The 22,444-nt window shown below is 49.9% G+C and overlaps 1 protein-coding gene across 1 annotated transcript in view; it reads right to left on the reverse strand.

Annotated features, from left to right (window-relative positions):
• The window catches only part of LOC144727453 (serine/threonine-protein kinase D3-like), a 46,463-nt gene that overhangs the window by 5,544 nt on the left and 18,475 nt on the right, over positions 1-22,444 (reverse strand). Inside the window, exons 3-17 of the mRNA XM_078606302.1 lie at positions 19,999-20,130; positions 17,976-18,091; positions 17,070-17,238; positions 16,494-16,571; positions 14,678-14,855; positions 12,867-12,990; positions 11,252-11,329; positions 10,262-10,583; positions 9,689-9,735; positions 9,071-9,143; positions 8,665-8,771; positions 8,081-8,242; positions 5,587-5,685; positions 3,405-3,675; positions 769-854 (exon numbers count right to left, since the gene is read on the reverse strand). Coding sequence (XP_078462428.1) covers positions 769-854; positions 3,405-3,675; positions 5,587-5,685; positions 8,081-8,242; positions 8,665-8,771; positions 9,071-9,143; positions 9,689-9,735; positions 10,262-10,583; positions 11,252-11,329; positions 12,867-12,990; positions 14,678-14,855; positions 16,494-16,571; positions 17,070-17,238; positions 17,976-18,091; positions 19,999-20,130 — 2,042 coding nt within the window. The remainder of the gene's footprint in view (positions 1-768; positions 855-3,404; positions 3,676-5,586; positions 5,686-8,080; positions 8,243-8,664; positions 8,772-9,070; positions 9,144-9,688; positions 9,736-10,261; positions 10,584-11,251; positions 11,330-12,866; positions 12,991-14,677; positions 14,856-16,493; positions 16,572-17,069; positions 17,239-17,975; positions 18,092-19,998; positions 20,131-22,444) is intronic.

The raw sequence follows: 22,444 nt of genomic DNA on the forward strand, positions 1-22,444 counted from the left end.
GCAATCATCATCATGTGTGAAAACCACACCTGATGATTTTATTTTATTATTTCCCTTCTACGTGACTTTACCGAAAGAACCAAGAATATAACATACAGGCTGTTGGGCAAAGGGCTGTTAGCAAGCAGCAATAGTGTACGAGGGGCGGTGTAACCGGTGCCACGCCCCGCCACCTTTGTCTCCCCACTACCGCGACCAGGTACTCATTTACGGCCGACTTGATCCAAGAGAGGCCCGGGACCAGTTTAGATAATCACCACTGATGTTAGGCGTGGCCAGGATTTTAACTCGGGCCGCCTGGTTCATAGCGCCGTGACCTAATCACTACACTTCCACTCCCCATGTAATTTACATACAACACCAGCCGCCAAGTTTTGGTAATGTCACCCAAGGCCATAGCCATGGAGTCAACATTGAAAACGAATTTCCTGCCATTTCCTGCCTAAAATATTAAAAAAATTCACTAACACATAGAATGGAATTTTTATAAAAAAAATAAATTACAATAATGTCTAATAGTGCATTGTATTACATTGCTGTTTTTTATGTTTTACATTTTCTTGTTTCACTGTATGTAATGGCAGAGATTATGGATTTATAAAGTACAACCATAACCACAATCATATAAACAGAAATACATTTTCTAGCAATATATTGGGGGGGGGGACATTTTGAGCACAAATATTATAATTACGGCCTTAATGTCACCACAGCGCTTGTGCCTTCCGAGGTTCCATTCAGGGTGACGTCCTACTGCGGGCTCTGTACCTGTAACCACGGGTGACTCAGCGACTTGTCCACACTGAACCGCTGCCTCATCTTCACCTGAAGCAGGTTACCAATTAAGTCGATGGCTGTAACAGAGCAGCAGCAGCAGCAGCAACAGGAGCAGAAGCAACGCGGAAAAAGGTGTAAAGGTCAATCGTGAATATTCACGTACGGCGTGACGGGAACAATATATATCATCAACTGCATGGCGGCCGATAAATGCTACCACCATGCATGGGTTAGCGGTTGGGTTGACTACGGAGTGGCAGCCAAAGGAGGGAATGCCCCCAAGAGTCCATCCACCCAGCAGAGGAGACCAGCTTGTGTGCAGGCCCAGGGTCGAGTGTTGACATTGCAGGCCCGTGAGAGATGCAAATGGCTTCCGGAGGCCTTCAACATTTGGTTGGTTTGGGCCGACGCTGACTTAGTATGGTAGTAAATGTTACATTTTACAACAAGTGGCTTCCCAGCAAAGCGATATCAGCTGATGGAGCTCATTTTACTGATCGTAGATTTATGGGAAACTACACTCCACAATGGTCTGGATTCAAACCAATTGCCCTTGTGATTGGAAGCCTTATTGCTCTGCCAACAGCGCCACGTTAATGCATACTGCATGCAAATCCAGGAGATTCATATGTGCACATGCACGGGTTGTGGACATTAAAGTTGTCTGGGTGCTCACGGTCATTACCTTTGTATGCCTAACTACGTGCATTCTACGCTGAGTGCTTACAGACGTGGCTCTGAAATGAAACGGGCTCCACAGGAGGTTGCTGTAGATTTCCGTCGTCATTTTCTGACCACTTCTAGTAGCCTATACATTGTGTCTGACCAAACAAAAAAAGTTTGAATCACCGTTGACAATTTGACCGACCGCAGATGGGTTGCAATTTTTCACGAAAATTGGAAGCATTCGGGCGACGGATTGAAGCTGCAGGCACATTCCGCGTGCCGTTCAGCGGGAATTGCACCGAACGCGAGCGGTAGAGAGTGCGCGTCTCTCGCGAGTGGGACACGCGCTGTGCAATTCCACAGTTTTAGCAACTTTCTTTTTTCACGAGGACCAATTGCTGGCCGAATTGCAGAGTCGCATACATCCGAGCCCATCAGGGGAACATTTAGCCGAGTTTTTGTTTTGTTCGTGATATTTTGTGGCGAGAGCGAGAGAGTCAGGTTTGGATTGTGGAGGGAGGTGGGGGGGGGGGATGGAGCGCATCGGCTGATGGAGCGTCGAACGGCTGGGCTAATGAGATCTGCAAATTCGACTCGAAGAAAGTGAAGTGCACTTAGGTTGCCGTGCGACGACTGTGATTGTGAGCACCTGGCATGCAGGTCTGGGTGTCCCCCCCTACCACCACCGTCCCTCCCCCACCACCACCCACCACCCACCACAACAGTGCAACACTTCACAGCCGATATTCACGGGTGAGAGAGACAGAGCGAGGGGGGACAGCCTTCTCAACAACAAAAAACCACTTCGATTCTGAGAGGATCCTTTTAAAATATTTGCGCCACTCATCTTACGCGCTCCCTAACTCAACCATATTCACCGTTTCGTATTCAAGCATTACGCAGTGTTGTGTCATCGCCATTCCAAAGCCAGACACCATCACGGAAGATATTGAACAACGGAAAAAAATATGCCGAACTCATCTATTCAGGCAACATGGTAAGAGCTTTGCCCTCCCCCCGCTTCTCTAAATATGCAGAGCTCCCGAGCGGCAATTAACGCACAGCTCTTAAGCTGGCTCGGTGCGGCTCGCGTGACGACGGCTCACACTCCTCGTTGCTCTTCACCGGTCCTTCACGGTGAAGTGCCGTCGCGTGTCCGCTTCTATTTACTTGTTTTTGCCATCGTCTTGCTCAAGTTCCTTTCATTTCTTATGCAGCTTACGCTGTATATCAGGGGTGGGGGGGTGGACGTGCGATGGTTCGAGGAAATTGTACTCAGGGGTTGGAGGTACAGGTGAGGCCTGCGGAAGCGATGACGTCAACAAGGCTTCACACGGATGGATTCAACGATCCGTTCGATCCATTCGTGTTCTCTGACTTGTTACTTGAGGTGCGACCCAAAAAAAAACGCATTGGAGAATTGCTCAGCTCCAGCGCGACGAGTCTCATAGCCAACGGAGGGGACACGCCTGAGAGCACATGCTCACCTCGGAGACGGAGCATTGAAATCGCTCCGTGTGCACATCCTCGGGCGATTCGTTACACGGCAAGGCATCGTGAGGGATGACAACGACTCGGCGAGGGCTTCATCCAGCAGTGGATAAAGGCCTCCCCCGGTCGTTGCTATCTCACGATGATGAGATACGGGAGAGTCATCGTGTATGACGTTTAACTGCAGGTGCAGGTGGCGAGCGGTGGGGCAGCGAGCCCACTCCCCCCCCCCCCCCGTCTCTAAACTCGGGGGGCACAGCGTTCGGGACGGAGGTCCGCGCAGTTTCTGAACCCCCCCCCCTCCTTCCCGACGTCGCGGTTCGTGCTCTGTGCCGGGCTCGATTGCAATATAATAAAAAAAAATGTAAACTGCATCCGGCGATATTGTTGGAGGTGGGGGGGTGTGTGGGTAGGGGTGACCCCCCCCCCCCACCCCGATCTCATGCGCCGTCGTCACATCTGACCATTACCGTGGGGCGATATCTCGCGCCAAGGGTGCGGCGGGTACATGAAGGCGGCGTTCTGGATCTGCTCGTTGATGTCCTCGTCCTCGTTGAAGGGGAAGGTGCCGCTGAGGCTCACGTAGACGATGACGCCCACCGACCACATGTCGAGCGAGCGGTTGTAGCCCTGCTTGCTGCGCAGGACCTCGGGCGCCAGGTAGGCCGGAGTGCCCACCACGGAGCGGCGGAACGACTTCTCGCCGATGATCCTCGCGAAGCCGAAGTCGCACAGCTTCACCTGCGGTGGCGGAACCGTGTTCAACGAACTAAAACTATTGACTTTTTTTTTTTTACCGGTTAAGGCCCACTGGCTTGCCCATACTGGAGATGTGTGAAAAATAGCTGCGTAGATCATCGGAATCCTCCAGTTTCTAAATACAGATTCTGATTCTGAGCTATATAGCTCTTCATAATCAACGTTTTTGGGTTTAGATCGCGTTATTTATAAATGTGTCGTAACCCTCCACCACCCGACACGGCCAATCAGTAAAAAAGTGTCACGTTGACAAAAGACAAATAGTTCACTGCTTTAGCCCACCGGTGTGTTGAAGCGTGAAACCACAATATTTACAATTTTTGAGTATGACGTTTCGCTGGTAATTGCATCCAGCATCATCGGGAAATTCGCCAGATGATGTAGAAGTGACCTCGTCACAAATGAAACTCAACAAAGTGTATGCATGGATTCATACTCTTAGGTTTTTTCGGTAAAGTCACGTAGGTAAAAATAATAATAAAAATAAAATAAAATAATAATAAATGAAAATATTATTATTTTTTACCTACGTGACTTTACCGACAAAAACCTAAGAGTATGAATCCTTGCAGTCACGAAAACTTCAAATCTAAAATGTATGTATGGATGTTGAACTTCTTTCGCACCGTACGTAGCCAAGAGTGGTAACACTATGTAACACAATTTTTGTTCCTGGGTAGCAAGTGTTATTTCCTAATTTCTTATGCCTAAAAAGTTGAGAAAATGGCTATTATTTCCAACAAACGTTGCTTTTTTGACCAGGACATTGATATTTTGAAATGTACCTATATTCAATGAGAAAACGGGCAAACTTGTGCCTTTTCGTTCACATAAAGTCAGAAAAAACATATTAATTAAAATAACATGTATTTCATATATTAAAACCTATACGAGTTTCGTAGTGAGACATAACCCTTTCGAAATTGGAGCACTCTCAAAATGATTCACATGAATTATTTCTTCTTGTTATCCCATCATGGCCCATTCCCGTCGAACAGACTTCAAAGCAAGTGCCAAATGCATTCCCTTGCCTCAATGAGGCTCTCTCTGATCGCCAAGACACGGGTTTCTCAAGAACTGGCCTCGCTCCGTAGGACCGTGCGATTATTTTCCACGCGCGTTGGCATCTATCGGCACACTCGCTTCATTGTTTTTTGCGCTGTTTTCATTATTTTTTATTTCCTTCCCCCCCCCGCCCCCCCCCCTGTCATTATCAATTTTTTTCCTGCCGTCACTTTCAAGTACCCAGCACTGCAGCGCCCTGATAAAGCAGGCCAAACAAGGTGACGTGGCCGATTTTCAGATTCCCATACCGCCTCCACTGCCGTGGGATGATCATCATAACAGCCATACAGAGCAGTGGTTCTTCTTCTTAACCTGGGGTTGCACGCCACCCCCTGGGGGTGCGAGATGCCCTTTCTGGGGGTGCGAGACGTGGCCGGATTTTTTCCGAAGCTAAATCATCGAAACACAAGTTACGCACGAGGCACCTAAGTACAGCTACTTCGTTTCATCAAACCTCTACGTATTTATTGACGTATATTTTTTTTAAACCATTGAGAACCAAAGGGGTGCATGGCTGCAGTAAAGGTTAAGAACCGCTGCTCTAAAGTACCTGCGCCATTGTTTCTAAAGCACACAACTATCACGCCATGGTCCCGGCAGGCGGGGGTAGGGGGGGGGGGCGACATTGTTTTGCAGATTCCCAACTGAGTAATTTCCCGGTAAGAATTCAATTTTGCACAAAATACGCCCCCGCCTTCTCCCTATTCGCATTCACTTGTTGTTGTTGTTATAAACGCCCGCTTGCTAAGGAGGGCGGCGCGTGGCACCTCACGGTCAAGACGCCGGCGACAATAACCAGGACGGCACCGCCAGGCAGACTCTGCCGACCTGGGGAAGGGGCTCCGGGGAAGCGAGCAGGACGTTCTCGGGCTTGAGGTCGCAGTGGACGATGTTCTTGAAGTGCAGGTGACGCAGCGCGATGAGGATCTGCGAAGGCGATGCGGGGACAGCGAAATAAGTTAGCCGACAATGCGCCTCCTTCGCACATCTGTCCCTATCGCGTAAAACAAAAAGTATTTTTTTACAGGTCTCGTCAGCCGAATGGCCGTCTGTAAGCGTGTGATTTCGGCAGCAACTGCTGATGAGCAGCATGTGGTTATGCAACTGGAAGCCACGGTTCACACAAAGTTGGCTACGGTAAACGACACGCATTTATGACCACATCGGAGCCCATTGAGACCAGGAGTCACTTTTTCAAGGGAAATTTGTGTATCCATAATTACAGCAGGAGGTTACAGATTTACACATAGACACAAAGACTTACATAGAGACCGAGAAACTAACATTGACTTACATACAGACCCACAAATGTGTGGCACAGAGAGCCACATAGACTTTATTAGAAACCCATAGACTTACACAGAGACCAACTAAATTCGTGTGGAGACTTACAAATACTTAAGCAGACGTAAACTGGGACATTGAGACATTAGGCTATGTATACATATATCCTCGTGTAGAAACTCAAAGACTTGTTCAGTAACCTATAGACTTCTATGGAGACCCATATACCTAGAGACCCATAGAGTCATGTAGGTAGATGACTTGGAGATGAGTACTGCCCCATGCATATTTGAGCCCCAAGATACTTTGACTTGGAATCTGAATTGCAATCGGCTGCTCAACCCGAGATAAAACTTGCACGGGTGGTCACCACGCACCCCAGGTTGTGGGCAGTACACGGCAGTGCAGTACAACCCACTGTTGTTAATCTATGTCCCCTGCCTTTGCCAATCCACACTGACCAGCGTGGTGCGGTACGGAAAAATACCCTTCACTATCCGCGTATGACATCGGTAGACCCTCATCCAGCAGTGGATTGGTGGCAAGCTGTAGAGGCACACAACGTAGGATCGTGTAGCCTTCGTGCCGCTCTTACAGCAAGCTAAGGCCATCACGAGGGCGCTGTGTTTTACAGACACGGTCTGCAGTCGTTTCAAGAGTGGTGAGCGAGATCGCTCCGCGTGATACCACATGAGTAGAAATGTGTTCAGTTGCCTAAATTTGGACCACGATGCTGGCGGGCAATGGCCTACGCATGTCTGGATCTATTAACGTCCCACCGTGAGCCAGATGGCACGTACATTATTATTAATGCGCCCGCAGGGTTAACCAGGGCGGCCTGCCGGTTTCGAACCGCGAACCTCTGCAACAAAGTGCCACCAATGTGCCACGACACCACCGCCCCATGCCAGCCATGTACCAAGTCAAGAATGCATGCTATACTTTGTTTTACAACCCATTGTACATAGTTTGGAGGATATTTGAGTGCGTTGCATATCAGGGCTAAACCCCCGTTGCGTTGTCAAGATAAGGAAAGGGAGTTGCTTTCTATCGTTGGGCTTTTTGACAATTGCGGTTTTACAGAGACAATGAGAACAATGTCGTTGTTATCTTCTGCTTCACAATGATGACGCAAGTAGGGTACGGGCATCTCTTATCGACTCACTTCAAAAGATATTTGCGAACCGACACACAGACACAACGCAGCAAAACAAAACTTCATACAAGTTTCACTGGTCATGTGGGCCTGCATTTTAAGTTTAATAAAATGATTTTGTCTGGGTAGCTCAGAGGTCAGAGCGCAGAGCTGGCAGCACTGAGTTTCTCAGTTCAAATGCAAGCAGCTGCCTGTGATTAAACCAGGTTTGTGAGTTTATGATCTCAGCCCAGGTCATTCATGACTGCGCGCACACATTTCACAAATGAACGCACGCATGCACATTCCAAAAACGACAAATGCGTAAATATATAAACGTGTCGTTAAACCCGCCAGCAACCGACACAGCCAATTAGTAAAGGTTTGTCACGTAAACAGAACGTGCCGATTCGTTACTAGTACAGCACACCGGTGTGTTGGAGAGCAAATCCACAACATTTACAAATCCACAACGTTGGTTGCGAAAGCCGACGTGTTTAAACTGGTGGGAAAGTGCTGCCATCTGCTGTGCAAAGCAGAGGTCGCTTGAACTGATCTCAAGAGGTAGCTCAGTAGCATCCGCTTCTGTGGGCCGTTCTCTTAGCACGGAGGGTTGCACTGCGCTGTGGGCGATCCGGACGGATTCTTCGAGCAACGATGTCAACAGCACAACATTGGGGAAGACGTCAACAATAAAATATTTTTTTTTATTGATTATCGAATCGCGTCCCTGAATTGTGACAATCAAGAGAGGTGTTGATATCTGCACTTGAACTGCGTGTTCTGGACATGTACAGCGACTCAAGCCACTATCATATAACAAATCAGTAAAATGAAGAGGTCGTGGTGGTGGTGGTGGCGATGATGATGATGATATCGCAGTGACGGCGATGCCTTTGGAACCTGCGTGATGAGGAACTTGGTGATGTGCTCGGGCAGGCGGCCGCGCTCGGAGGACAGGATCATCTCGAGCATGTCCCCGTGGAGCTTCTCCATGACCACGAACACGCGCTCGGGCGTCTCGAACATGCAGTCCAGGTTCACCACCCCCGGGTGGTGCAGGTTCTAGGGGGGGGGGGCGTGGGGAGGGGCGTGTGGGAGCGAGGGCATTTATGTTTGCAAATATATTTTCGATTCCTCGTTTCATACACAGTTGTTGTTGTTTTTGTTCTGATTTCTACGTCATTGCCGTACTGCTTTTGTTATTTTAGTAACCCAGGGCGCTTGCAAACGAGGCTATCCTGGTCGCAGCAAACATTACGGCGCCACCCGCTAGAGCAGCGTGGCATGCGCCCTGGTGTGCAAGAAACGCACCGGGGCACCCCCTACCCAACACCGCAGCCATTTTTCTGTAGCCCGGCGCCTGCCCCGCAACCCCCGGCCCGTGTGCCCCGGTGCAGTTGCACCGCCTGCGCACTCGACAGTCACGCCGCTGGCACCACCGCTCCCCGCGCGCGACTGGCTAGCGCGTGCTCGCGTGCGCGCACCTGAAGGATGGAGACCTCGTTGCGGAGCTGGCTTTCCTGCTTGGTGGGAAACTTCTGCTTATCGATCACTTTGATTGCTGCGTCACGCCCCGTCTGCCTGTGCTTCCCTGCGGTGGGGAAAGAGATGGGGGCGCCGTCACGGCGAGCCCCTCACTCCGAGGTCATCGCGGTCGCATCGCGAGTTTGAGCAGCTTCCCGAAGACCGCTCGCTAAAACGACGCCGAGGGTTGTCGTCTCCCGCCCGAGACGCCTGCGAGATTTGCGGACGGCATTTTTATATATTTTACTTTTTTACGTCGCGAATGTCAGTTAGCGAGCTGCCACGCTGCCAGAGCTGTCACGCTGCCAGCGCTAATCCTCGAGCGCTATTTTGACAAATTTTGCGGTGAACGTGTGACAGCCCTACCCCCGAAGACGATTCCAAATTGGCCCGAGCCCAGCACCTCGTCAGGGAATATTTGGTAGACTGTGCTGATATCCTGCGGAGGATGTAAAACAAAAAAAAGTCAACATTAAACATGAAATGAAAACGCTCGAATTAAAAGTGAATAAAATAAATACGTGTTTGGTATTAATGTGAAGGACTTTGTATGTTGTTAATGTGCATTGTTTGCTGGAACTATAACCTCTGTGGTGATATCACCGTTCGTACGTTATGGCTTATAGTTTTGGCAGTGACGCGGCCCGGCGTTAGTGCGTTCACCGCTATTTGTTGCGGAGGTTCGCGGTTCGAGTCCAGCGGCCGCCCCGGTTATTACTGCGATGTGTAACAACCATAATAGTCACACTACGCGCCGCCTGCCACACAGTGGACGTTACAGGTCTCCTGACGTCGTTCGCAAGAGTCGCACAGTGCGTGCCGGCGTCAGCGTCCACGTTGACAAGAATTTAAACTCTACACCGCAAAGGAGTTACTCAATTGGGATTCTACGTAGGAATCGTTGCGTTCTACTGGCAGTACTAAATACCTCATGCTACTCTTGCCAATGAGACTATTCCAGTCTCTAAACTTGAAAAAACTTACCACATTTTCCTGGACTTGGCAGCAGGAAATACTGACAGAAACTTCTTCTGTAAATTACACGGCAAAACAACAACAACAACAACTAATCAGTTCCGGTTCGTAGAATCAAGTCCATTAAAACTGGACAGGTAGATGGTGACCAGTGCCTACAGACAGGTGGGCAGATGTGGCATTCAAAATAAGCTGAAGTAACTCCCGTTTTGAACTTCTTTCGCACCATACATAGCAAAGCGTGCTAATCGGAGGTGCAGGGGAAGGACAACAAACTACACACAATAAGCAGTTCTAATCTTGGTGATTTAAAAGTGTGTAGCTCCAGTGGCTTCTGAATATCGGAATGGAGAGTGTTCCAGACGGCCACAGAAGGGCATCTGAAAGCGCGCGATGCGGTCACCGTCTTTGTTCGATGGCAGCAGCCAAAAGCCGCCGTTGCTGCGAGGATGACCGCAGTTCGCGTGATGATGGTTTATGCTCCTTGACGAGATCAGCGAGGTGTTGTCATTCACCTTTGCCGGGCACTTTGTTGTGATATTAAGTCACGGGGGCCACGCCCCGGGCGTACGGAGCACTCACTGTGCTGGTTCTGTCCGGAGCCCGAGTTGACGGAGCCCTGCAGGGTGACGGGCATCAGCGCCTGCCTGATGGCGAGCTCCCACTCCCGCGCCACATCCGCGCTACTCCCGCCGCCGCTGCCACCGAAGCCACCGAAGCCACCGCCGCCCGTGCCGGAGAGATCCAGAGGCATGAGCGTCACCGCGGCACCGTCCGCGGCCTCCCCCACGTGGTACGTCACGTGCGCCGTGACCAGCTCGAAGCAGTGCGGCCCGCAGTCAGACGCGGGGGCGGCCTGGGCCTGGCGGGGCTCTACCGCCAGGATCTCCGACAGAGGGATCTCCTGCGGTTACAGAAACAACACATTTGGTCACCTGGGCTGAACACTGACTACGCCTGATGTCATAATTGTATATTTTTTTTACCAGGTAAGGCCCAATGAGCTATGTAGCTCTTTTTCAGAAGCGACGTGGCCACAAATAATAGCTCAACGAAGTGGCTTATCGTCACGTGGAAATTTATAGCGTTCAAATACTCCAAACGCGCGTTGATTCTAAATGTGGAGAGAAAAACCAGAGGGCCCGGAGAGAAATCCATGCCACCACGGGGCGAACGTGCAAACTCCAAAATATGCACGCGTCAGCGTCGGGATCGAACCCATGACCTCCTGCATATCAGATGAGGGAGTTAACATCTCGCCACCATCATGTGGCAAAAGCTTCATTGGGGTTCCATGTGGCTAGTGCTTGGATGGGTCACCGCCGTGCATTGCAGGATGTTTTAGGCTGTGGGGCTATGATAACGACAGTTTAGCTAAAGTCATTGTTGTACTGTTCGTCTGTGCTCCCGTGTATATATGAATTCCCGGCATTTGTCAACCATGCGCTGACAAGCGTGGTGAAGTATGGTCGACATAACCAAAGAGACGCACACGTACCCGCGACCGGCTCAAACAGTCTGATACAACACTGACATGAACGTGAAGAATCATTGCCTGGCTTTCGTGGTCACCTTGTAATACTTGCTCCCGGCATCCGACTGGAAGAGGGTGATGCACTTGCTGTCCAGCCTCCAGAAGTGGCGTTTGCGCTGAAAGAAAAAACAATCGCCAACGTCGCCGTGACTTGGGGCACGCAGCGCTCGCTCCCTCGCTCGCTCGCTGGGACAGGCGCGGACGGCTGGCGAGAAGGAGTCGTCGCATTGCGTGGCTGTCGAGGTGCATGTGTACGCAAGGCAGTGGTGCAAGTTTGAATGCGTGACGTGATTGAGGGACCATGCGTTGCGTTGGTGTGGTCTGGGACTGTTGTTGTTGTTGTTGTTGTTTTCCTGCCGTGCCCAAGCTTGCGTTTGCTGTTGACAAATCGACAGGAATGTATGTACTTGTGCAATTTGTACTTCTATACTTTATTGTGTATTTATTTATGTATTTATTTGGAGCGACCTGCTAACCTTTTCTCTATCTTGCACTCATACCATCTTTTGTATCGTTTGCTGACGCAAATTCGCTGACCCAACCCTACTGGACATCTGTGAGAAAGAGCTTCATAGCTCATCGGATTCTTCCAGGAAAAATAAAAATAAAGACTCTGATTATCGAGCGTGCAGGCGGTGCAACTGCACTGCCAGAGGATCCCCAGGCGCCGGGGCTACGCAGAGTGGGGACCGTGGGACAAGGGGGCCCGTGCCAAACACACGAGGCCACTGATGCAAGATTAGTGAGACACACACAAACAAAGACAAGGATCTCCCGTATAACCTTAACAGACTGTTGGAGCAAGTGCTCTTTGCGAGCACCTATGAAGGCCAGCACGGCACATGAGGGGGTCGGTGGCCAACGCCACGCCCGACCGCCTTTGTCTCCCCAGTGTGGATGTTTACACACTGCACCAGGTATTCATTGTGAGGCTGAGTCAACCTAGGGGAGGCCCATGACCGGTTCAGATGATTATCGTCACCGGTGTTGGCCGTGAGCGGGAATCAAAACCCGGGTCGCCAGGTGCGTAGCGCAGCGTAGCGCTAACCGCAACACTAACACACACACGCACACACGTACACACGCACACACGCACACACGCACGCACGCACACACGCACACACGCACACACGCACGCACACACGTACAACAAAGATCCCCCGTATAGCCTTAACAGACTGTAGAGGCAAGTGCTGTTAGCGAGCACCTATGAAGGCCGGAACGGTACACGAGGGGGTGGGTGGCCAGCACCACGCCCGACCGCCTTTGTCTCCCCAGTGGCGATGTTTACACACCACACCAGGTACTCATTTCAGGCTGAGTCGACCTAGGGGAGGCCCGGGACCGGTTCAGATAATCGTCACTGGTGTTGGCCGTGAGCGGGAATCGAACCCGTGTCGCCGGGTTCATAGCGCAGCGCACTAACCGCTACACTATCGCTCCCCACACGTCCACACACACGTACACACACACACACGTACACACACACGTACACACACACACACGTACACACACACACGTACACACACATGTACACACACACACACGTACACACACACGTACACACACACGTACACACACACGTACACACACACACACGTACACACACACACACGTACACACACACGTACACACACACACACACGTACACACCAGGGTGTCCTTGCTGGTGAAGTGGACCATCCAGCCCTCCTTGAGCACGCTGCTCCCCCGGCGCTTGGCGTGCTTCACGGACTGCACCACCCGCATCAGCGGGATGTTGTTGCTGGGCGAGGGGCTGCGTCGCAAGCGGGGAGGGGGACCACTCGCTCACTCGTTCACTCGTCCACTCGTTCGGCACGACAGCGGCGCTTTCCTCCCTTCCGTCCTTCTCCTACCCCCGCTCATTTGTGTGGACTGAGTGTGGAGTAAGCATTTACATCGCCAAAGCAATAATAACACATTTACATATTAATATAATAAGTGCATTATTATGATACTATAATTTAGGGCCGTGTGAATCTCTCTGCAATCGGGAGTCAGAGCCACTGAGCCTTCAACGCTGAGATCCCCGGTTCGAATCCGGGTCTCAAACGCCCGAGATGAAACCGGATTCTCAAGCTGAAGGTCTCAACATGGCCATCAAGGATGCCCATCATGCACGGCGTGATTTTCATTTGTATGAGGTTAATACTAATTGGCGTGCCCTTAAATCTTGATTTAAAGCTTTCGTGACTGCAGGGATTCATATTATTGGTTCTTTCGGTAAAGTCACGTAGAAGGGAAAATAACATTAATATTAAACAATACAAATTCTCACGACGTTTCGACTGCAACACAATCAATCATCATCAGGTGTGACATCTCTATTAATATTATTTTATTATTTCTCTTCTACGTGACATTACCGAAAGAACCAAGAATATTTGCATGCCCTTGTTCAGCTACTTCTGGATGAAGGCCTCCCCACACCATACGAGACGTGGGATTTGTTGACCATACTTCACCACACTGGTCAGTACGGGTTGGTGAAGGCCAGTGGCATAATAACAATAATTCAGTTTTATATCGCGCGTCATTCATGCAATTGCATATCACAACGCTATGCAACAATTACATAATCACATTTAGGACGAAATCATATTCACAGCAGTCATTGACGTGGGAATATAGACATGGCTGGAAATGGTAAGAAATGACCACGGTTCTCTGTGCTTGTCTGTGGGTCTCTTTTGTTAGTCGAGGGGTATATCTGTAACTCAAATAAATAAAATATGAATCCTTGAATCCTTCCGGAACGCAGTCGGGTTCAAATTTACACTCCCACCACGGCGTTCCAGGTTGTTCCGACCCATTTTCACCGCTAGACATAGAGGTACAGTACAACAATGGATTGTGCTGCAATGCCATCGACTGGCCACGACAAAGCTCGCTGCATTGGTCGCCTGTACAAAGAGCATCCCAGGCGCAACTCAGCGTGTCGTCCGCCACCTGACACGATTGGGGAGCGTCCCGTGTGATGCGTCCAGGGACCTCACGTCAACGCACACGACGCACTCGCTTGGACGATGCACGTGGTACCACAGGCGTCTCTCTGTGTCTTTCTCGTTGTATCTCTCTTTGTCTCTCTCTCTGTCTATCTGTCTTTCTATCTGTCTCTCTGTCTCTCGCTCTCTGTCTGTCTCTATCTGTCTCTCGTTGTCTCTCTCTTTGTCTCTCTCTCTCTCTCTGTCTCTCTCTGTCTTTCTCTCTCTGCCTCTCTGTCTTTCTCTGTATCTCTCTCTGCATCTCTGTCTCTCCGTGTCTCTCTCTGTCTCTCTGTCCCTCTGCCTCTGTCTCTCCGTGTCTCTCTCTGTCTCTCTGTCCCTCTGCCTCTGTCTCTCCGTGTCTCTCCGTGTCTCTCTGTCCCTCTGTCTCGTTCTATCTCTGTCTCTCCCGTGCTGCCTCGGCGCAGCTTGGGGCGATGCGGCGACAGCGTCCGTCACCTGATGGCTCGGCTCCGTTCCGCGTCCATGCCTCGCTCCGTCGTCTGCGACCTCTCCCCGCGCGGCGACGGCCGCTCCTCGAACTCGTCCACCGGGGAGCCGTGCGTCTGCTCGCCCTCGCTCTCGTAGCCCAGCTCCTCCATGGCGGCGTCCGCGTCGCTCGCGGGGCTCGGAGGCTCTGCGGACGACGCGACAGGTTTAGCTCCGGGCCGAGTTTCATTGTTTGACCGGCTGAGAGCTCAGCAGAGGAAGGGGACGGTAGTCTCGCTCGCAAGGGTTACTACGGTTTGCAAGAGTGCGCTCCCCGAATTGTACTTGTAGTGGTTCTTGTATATTCAATGTATTTTGCCCAATTGCTCTCCCCATTTCTATTCTAATTGTACGGCGGCTTTCCAAATCCAAGCTTCGGGCTTTAATTTGAAACAAGGTCAGGGTTGAATTAATGATTTCACTCGTAGATTTTGACGTGCCAAATTGGAACCAAGAGATGTTGTGATGACATTAAAACTGAATGATGCTCGCTTTGTTTGCCTTGGTCACACCCCTTGCCTTTTCTACTTCCCAACTGTGCAATCGGCATCATTTCAAGATATCGAGTTTCCATTCGGAACTCTCACAAAGCAGTGCATCACGCCATGCTAAAGATTGGCCTGCGGAAGGAGATACCACGGAAGTACTTTTGAGATTCCCTTCGAGAGCACTTACCCACGCACTTTGCCGCGGAGACGTCCGTCACATGGAAGTCGAACTGTAATTTTATAATTTCATTTTGGGACCTAGAATTTTGGCCAAAATTAAGTAAAAATCCTAATTTCATTGGGGGTTTTTGTTGCCTGCACTCATTGGTGAGTGGGCTGAGTTCAGAATTTCATTCCACATGGGAACCCAGTTTAATGATGGGTGATTGAATCCCAGATCCAAACCCAGATTCTCAGCGGTCACGATTCAACGTTCTGTCCCGACTACTTCACAGTTTGTCTTAATGGCTCGGAGGGATATAAAATATATATATTTTGCACTTATGCGTGTTCGAGTTATTGCTCTTTAGTGCCTGCACGCTGTCAAAGAGTCTGCATTCTGAGTTCATGGAAACACGACATGCAGACCATGACCATAACACAGAGGTAGCCATAGCAGTTTTGTTTTTAAAGCTGGGCTATTGCCACGAAGTTATTCTCTCCCCTCTCTCCCATATTTCCCAGCCCTGACAACCCCCCCCCCCCTCGAGTCTAATCTACTTGCTCTTCAATTTGAAGCACCTTCGACTAGCATGGTTTGGCTACGTACGGTGCAAGGAAAGTTCAACATTCATACTTTCATACATATGTAAAGCGTCGTGAGATGCGATTGCATTTTGGAAGGGCCTCGACTAAAGAAGGATATTTTTTGGCCTACTCTTCCACACTGGCGAGACACCTGTGAAGAGGTTGGAGTACCCACACATCGGTGCTCGCCAACAGCACTTGCAGTCTGTTGCGGCTATACGGGGGGGGGGGGGGGAATCTTGGTATTTGGACCCACACTTAACCCCATCCCACACACGGTGTGTGGCGGACCGGTTTATACGGCTGGATGGACAGAGGCGGGGTGGGGGGGGTTTCAGAAACTTTCACTGCCGTTGCAACCGGAGCGCCGGATGATCGAATCGCACCGGTGACCTCTGGATTGCACGTCCGGTGTGCGGACCATTGCAGCCTTCCTTACGGAAACTCTCTATACATGCAAATTGTTGTTGCTGTTGTTGCTGTTTGTGTCAACATTTGGAAGCGTCTGTCGAAATGAAATCAAACGGCAGTGTGTGAGTGTGAGTGCTTACCATCACAGAGGGGGACCTCTCCCAGGCAGTTCTTTGGAACCTTTGTTGCGCATCGCTTGTGGCAGTTAAACTTGCAGTCTGCAGGGCACAGGCACTCAGGTCAGGGGGACTGCGGGCAGTGCCGTCCCACGTGTACATCCGATAGCAGCACACTGCAAGCGACTGCCAGTGCTCTCTGCCAAAGAATAACAACAACATCTGAATGCGACATTAATTGAATATGACAACAAAACACGCGCACGCACACCCGTAGAGAATGGGCAGCATTTAAAAAAAGAAATCGGAGCAGTTATATTCGCTCATGGAGGCCAATAAATACAATACGGAACACAGCAAAAAAAATATGACGGAACATGTCCAAGAGAGCGAGACGGCCGTCAGGGAGATGGAGCGATGAAATAATCTCGTGCGCAGGCACCGGGCGGCTCATTACATCACAGGCGGGCATCGAGAGAGATGGCGGTTTGTACAGTAGGCCTTCTCCCTTCATCCAGCAGTGGATCGACCCTGGCCAACCTTGACGCCGATGGCGGCGACGCTCTGCCGCTGCCCTGTGCGGGCGTTTGGGTGCCGCACCTTTGCACTGCAGGCCCTGGCGGAAGAGTCCGCGAAGCAGCCGCTTGCAGTGCTGGCAGGACGTGGGACGCTTGTACGACTGCACCACGAAAGTGTGCGGCACCTTCACCTTGCCCGGCCCTCCCGGCACGCGCTTGAACGGAGGGAACTCCCCTTCCGTGGGGCTCCTCTGCAAGGAGACGCCGAATCGGGCGGAGAGATCGCACCAGGGTGAGCCGTGCGTCAGCGGCTCCTTGGAGGAAGACGCCGTCACAGAACTACTGCTGAGAGAACTGCTGAACTACTTGTAAATTACCGTGAGATGCTGGACATCCGTGAAAGAGAGCTTCATAGCTCATCGGATTTCTCCAATCTAAATAAAGATTCAGATTCTCATACTTTTAGACGTCCTTAAATTGGCCTCTTCTCCACAATAGGGGTGGTGCACAAGCTTCCATGCCCTAAAACTGAGCGGCTGTCTTATGATTAAGTTTGCGAGGTGGTTTTAGAAGTAAGGATCTTGTTGAAAATGCACACAAAGTTTTACTTTGTTACGGCAAAATAATAGTGGGGCTCCATATTTGAAATGTGAATAAAAATTGCTCATTCGTGGTAATTCTTATTCATTCCTGGGTTTACTAATATCTGGGCATGGGGAACTGAATGTCAGTAGCTCCAGTGATTATTGAATCAAGACCTTGGATACAATTTTTTATGACAATTGCAGCAGCGCCGTTAGCCGAACTCGACAGCAAATAGTAACGGACCCCGGGTTCTGTTTGAACGGTCGCGTGCGTGTGTGCGTGTGTGTGTGTGCGTGTGTGCGTGTGTGTGTGTGCGTGTGTGCGTGTGCGTGTGTGCGTGTGTGTGCGTGTGCACGCGATCGCCGGCACCGCCAAAGTGTCACGCACGCGACCCGCGTCTCACCGGCACCAGCTCCTCGGGGTTGCTGACAGACACGGTCGACAGCCGTCGTTTCCGCACGCCGGAGCAGTTGTTGGGGATCCTGAAGGCGCAGCGCTTGTGGTAGTCGAGGCCACAGCCTGCGAGATGGGTGGGATGCAGTACCCGGCAGCATGCAGCAAATCATCCAGCCAGCCTCCCACCCATCCAGCCACCCACCCGCCCAACCACCCAGCCGCCCACTCAGACACCCACTCAGCCACCCACCCACCCGCCCAACCACCCAGCCGCCCACTCAGACACCCACTCAGCCATCCACTCAGCCAACCACCCACCCGCCCAACCACCCAGCCACCCACTCAGACACCCACTCAGCCACCCACCCATCCACCCACCCACCCGCCCAACCACCCAGCCGCCCACTCAGACACCCACTCAGCCACCCGCCCACCCACCCACAAAAATCACAGTGCGATGCTAAGCTGTCGATTCTTTATAACTTCATTTTGCAGTTGACATAAATGCGAGCCCGTTTACATATTACAATTTTATAACATGTTTACTTCAATACCAATATACATTTTAAGTAAATAAACCGTATCTGTGACTATGTGACCGTTTAAACTATACTAATCGATTTTTAGCAGATGGTTGTGGCAGCTTCTGTAGCAGCATTTTCATGTCAATGATGAAACAGCAATAAATAAGTTATGCCATTACCCCTAAATCAATACCCTCAATATGACGTCTCATGGAAAAATAAACACAACAACACCGTGAAAACAGGCCATAATCAAGATTTAGAGACGTGTTTTGACTATCTAATTGACACGTTTGGTTGTGAAAACAGTTATTCAACTCACTGGTGAGCTCAACATATGAATTATAAATTGCACGTTAAACACTTTCATTTGTTGAGTTTCGTCGGGTGGTGAAGGGTCTTGACAATACATTGATGGGAGCATTACGTGGCCAACCCCAAAAACCAATTGTTAATAACATATCTCGGTTACTTATCCACGTGCTAGATGACTTGAAAACTCCGTATATTATCTGGATTGACGATTTGACCATTTACAAGTCTGAAACATTGACCGGAACAGCACCCATAGCGTCATCATGGCGCTGTGAAGGCAACCGGTGATCTCTGAGTGGAACTTCACTTCGGCTGGGTTCTGTTCGACTTTGTGACCCCTTAAAATATTTCCACATTCCGGCACACCACGTCCAGTAGTATACATATCGCTATGGCTCTGGCTATTCGTCAGATGCCGATATATTCCAGTCTGCAAGTGGCCCAATATATGTGTTTCTACCCAGCACACCACATCAAGTATACCTCAGACGATGGTTCTGCGTACTGTTCACATGCTACCGACTCTAGTCTACCTGCATGTGTGGCTCATTCCCTGTGGAGCCTTCAACCTCGTTGGCGTGTCCATGAAGAGACAGCGTGCCCATGATGAGTTTTCATTCTGCACCTCAGCGCCCACCTTTCTCACGGTTTTATTTTCACCAGGTGAAGCCCCACAGAGCTGTGAGCTCTTTTTCAGAGGTGACCTGGCCGCACACGATACCTCAGCGACGTCGCTTATCATCGGAACATGATCAATGATACAAGCGGCCAAATAATCTGAGCGCACGTTTTTAAACGTGGAGCAGGGCAAAGCCGGAGGACTCGGAGAAAAGTCGACATGGCAGGCACCAGGGTCGTGATCGAACCCACGACCACCTTCTTACTGGGCAAGTGAGGTAACATCTCCTTCATCCGAGTTGAATTTCACTTTGGCTAAACCGAAACAAAATTTCGATTTAAAGCTTTCGTGACTGCAGCGATTCATCTTCTTGGTTCTTTCGGTAAAGTCACGTAGAAGGGAAATAATAAAATACTTCGCAAATTTTGATACCGATTTTAAAACTTCACGTACACGAGTTTTGACACAATTTACCAAATGTAATATATATATACTTTATATAGACACGACCATTGCGATTGATCGATCGGCCCGGCAAACGTTGAGCGAGAGAATGAATCCATCCCTCCGACCTTCGCACTTGAGCCCCTGCCGCACCAGGCCCCAGAGCATCTCCCCGCAGTAGTCGCAGAACGCGGGAGACTTGTACGAGTGCACGAAGAGCGCGTGCGGACGGATCTGGAAATCCTCGAACGTCGCCGACGCTTTGGCAAAAAAAGAGAGAGAAAGAGAGACAGAAAAAAACACCACCGTTGACTTGATCCCACATTCATCAACGTCATCATCAGATGCATTACTTCATCAGCGCTGTTCACCAAGCGATACGTATTACGGCGCAAATCCTTTAATCGCATTTGGTGCGAGGGGCCACGAGGGGTGGAACGTATAATCTGTCTTTATTCACGCAAATTCTTCCTCGTATCTGTCTTGATACAGGGCCAATTGCTATTGATTTTAATAACATTTGAAAGTTATTGTGCATTGTTTATTTTATACATGGTCCTGATATAAATTGCATCTATTTATTTTTCAATTGTGCAATTTTCCCCGTCCTCTCAACATTTAAATATTGTCAGGATGAACCATTTCCTGTGACCGGTTAATTCAATTGGACGCCGGTTTGGTCTTATCGACTTGAGGTCACGATCTTCGATCTTGTGATGTAACCCAGGACTCATTTGCATCGCATTTAAATGTGTGTCTTAGTGGAGTATTTACATCTCCGGGTGAAGTAAAGACCGGGAGTAGATCAACATGGATAACAAGATGCGGTTGCCACCCATATGAGAATGGACGGTGACGTGGACAAGCGGTAGCGCATTTCATCACGTGTTGCCGAGGTTATTGGGGCGCCACGGTGGCGAGATGTTAACTACCTCGCCTGGCATACAGGAGGTCATGGGTATATTTGTAGTTTGCATGCGTCTCTCCCCGTGGTGATCATGTGACTTTTTCTCCGGCTCCTCCGGTTTTTCCCTCCACATTTAGAATCAACGTCAGCATGCATTTACAGTCTTTGGCTGCTGTAAATTTCCACGTCATTAGCCGCTATCATTTGTGGCCAGGTCGCTTCTGAAAAAGAGCTATGTCGCAGCTCAGTGGGCCTTACCTGGTAAAATAAGAAAAGTGTACAGTTTCATATTCTTGGGTCTTTCGGTAAAGTCACGTAGATACGTTCAAAGAAAATAATCAAAAATAGCAGAAAACTATGACGTATCGATCGCAACGCAAGCGGTCGTTTTCCTGATGACAACCGAAAGACCCAAAAAATATGAATCCCTGCAGTCACGAAAACTTAAAGTCAAGATTTGTGCAGTTTTCGTTTTCTTATAACCAAAATAATGCATGTCACGTGCTTCGCAGTGGATGTTCGCAAGAGTTGGTCATTGCGTGCCAGCGTCAAGGACCAGATTTTTGACAAAATGAAAATACTAATAATAAGAGGAAATTTACTCAGTTGGGAATTTGCATTGCAATCACTGAGCACCCACTGGCAGAGATTATTGCCCCGGGTCACTCTAGCAAATGAGCGTGGCTAAACAAAATCAACGGAAGGTACCAGGTCGCAAATTTGAAATCGCACTAAGACTTTGGTAAAAGGATATATTTTTACAAATGCGTTTTGCAAAGAATATGATAAATTTACTGCTATTTCTGCATATATATATATGATTTATTTTCTATTTTTTTGTGTGACTTGCATACCTTTCTTATACTTTGCACTCATATCGGTTTTTGTATTGTCTGCTGCTGTAACTTTCTGACCCGCCCCTTAATGGACATCTGTGAAAAAGAGCCTCGGAGCTCATCGGGTTCCTCCAGGAAAATTTCTTTCTCCAGAATTTGCCACCTCCACCGCTGCAGACGTTTTCCATCCAGCGACGCGTACACTTAAACGGGCTGCGCTCTTGAGCCGCGGTAACGACTGGGCCGCTTCCGTCGGACGAAGCCTTCGTTACTGGGCCGCGAAGGAGAGCAGAGGCACAACGCTTTCCCATGAGCAGCTTCTCCGGACCGTGACATTTACAGAACACAGACTCCTTTCAAATGTCCACGCAAGTGTCCCCCCTCTCTTTGCACGCATTGCTCCAGCTCCCCCTCCCCCCACCCCACCCCCCCCCAAAAAAAAGATTCGGCTCTTCGGTTGAAAAGACTGCGCGCGATAGAATGGTCGTTCTTTCTTTATTTCCAGACCTTTTAAATAAAGGGGTGCTTGTGCAGAGCCCAGACGCTAGTGCAACTATACGGCGAACGCCGCGCTCTCACTTATCCACGCGTTCGCGCGTTCGCCCAGCGTGATACTGTTTCAGAGTTGAAGTTGTAACCATAGCAATCGGCCGAATTGGCCGCGGTACCGAGGCTTGTGCTTTTTGTCGGTCTACCTTAATCACGGGCGCACAGTCAACGGATGGTGTGGAGCGCTCAAAACAGCCGTTGGCGCCGTTCTTGGGACGCGCGGTCGCTCGTGGCTCACAGCGGCGCTGTGCTGAGGATTATTCATCGCGGCCAAGGGCTGTG

Source organism: Lampetra planeri, chromosome 25 (genome assembly GCF_965212315.1).
Source record: "Lampetra planeri chromosome 25, kcLamPlan1.2.h2, whole genome shotgun sequence".
NCBI lineage: Eukaryota > Metazoa > Chordata > Hyperoartia > Petromyzontiformes > Petromyzontidae > Lampetra > Lampetra planeri.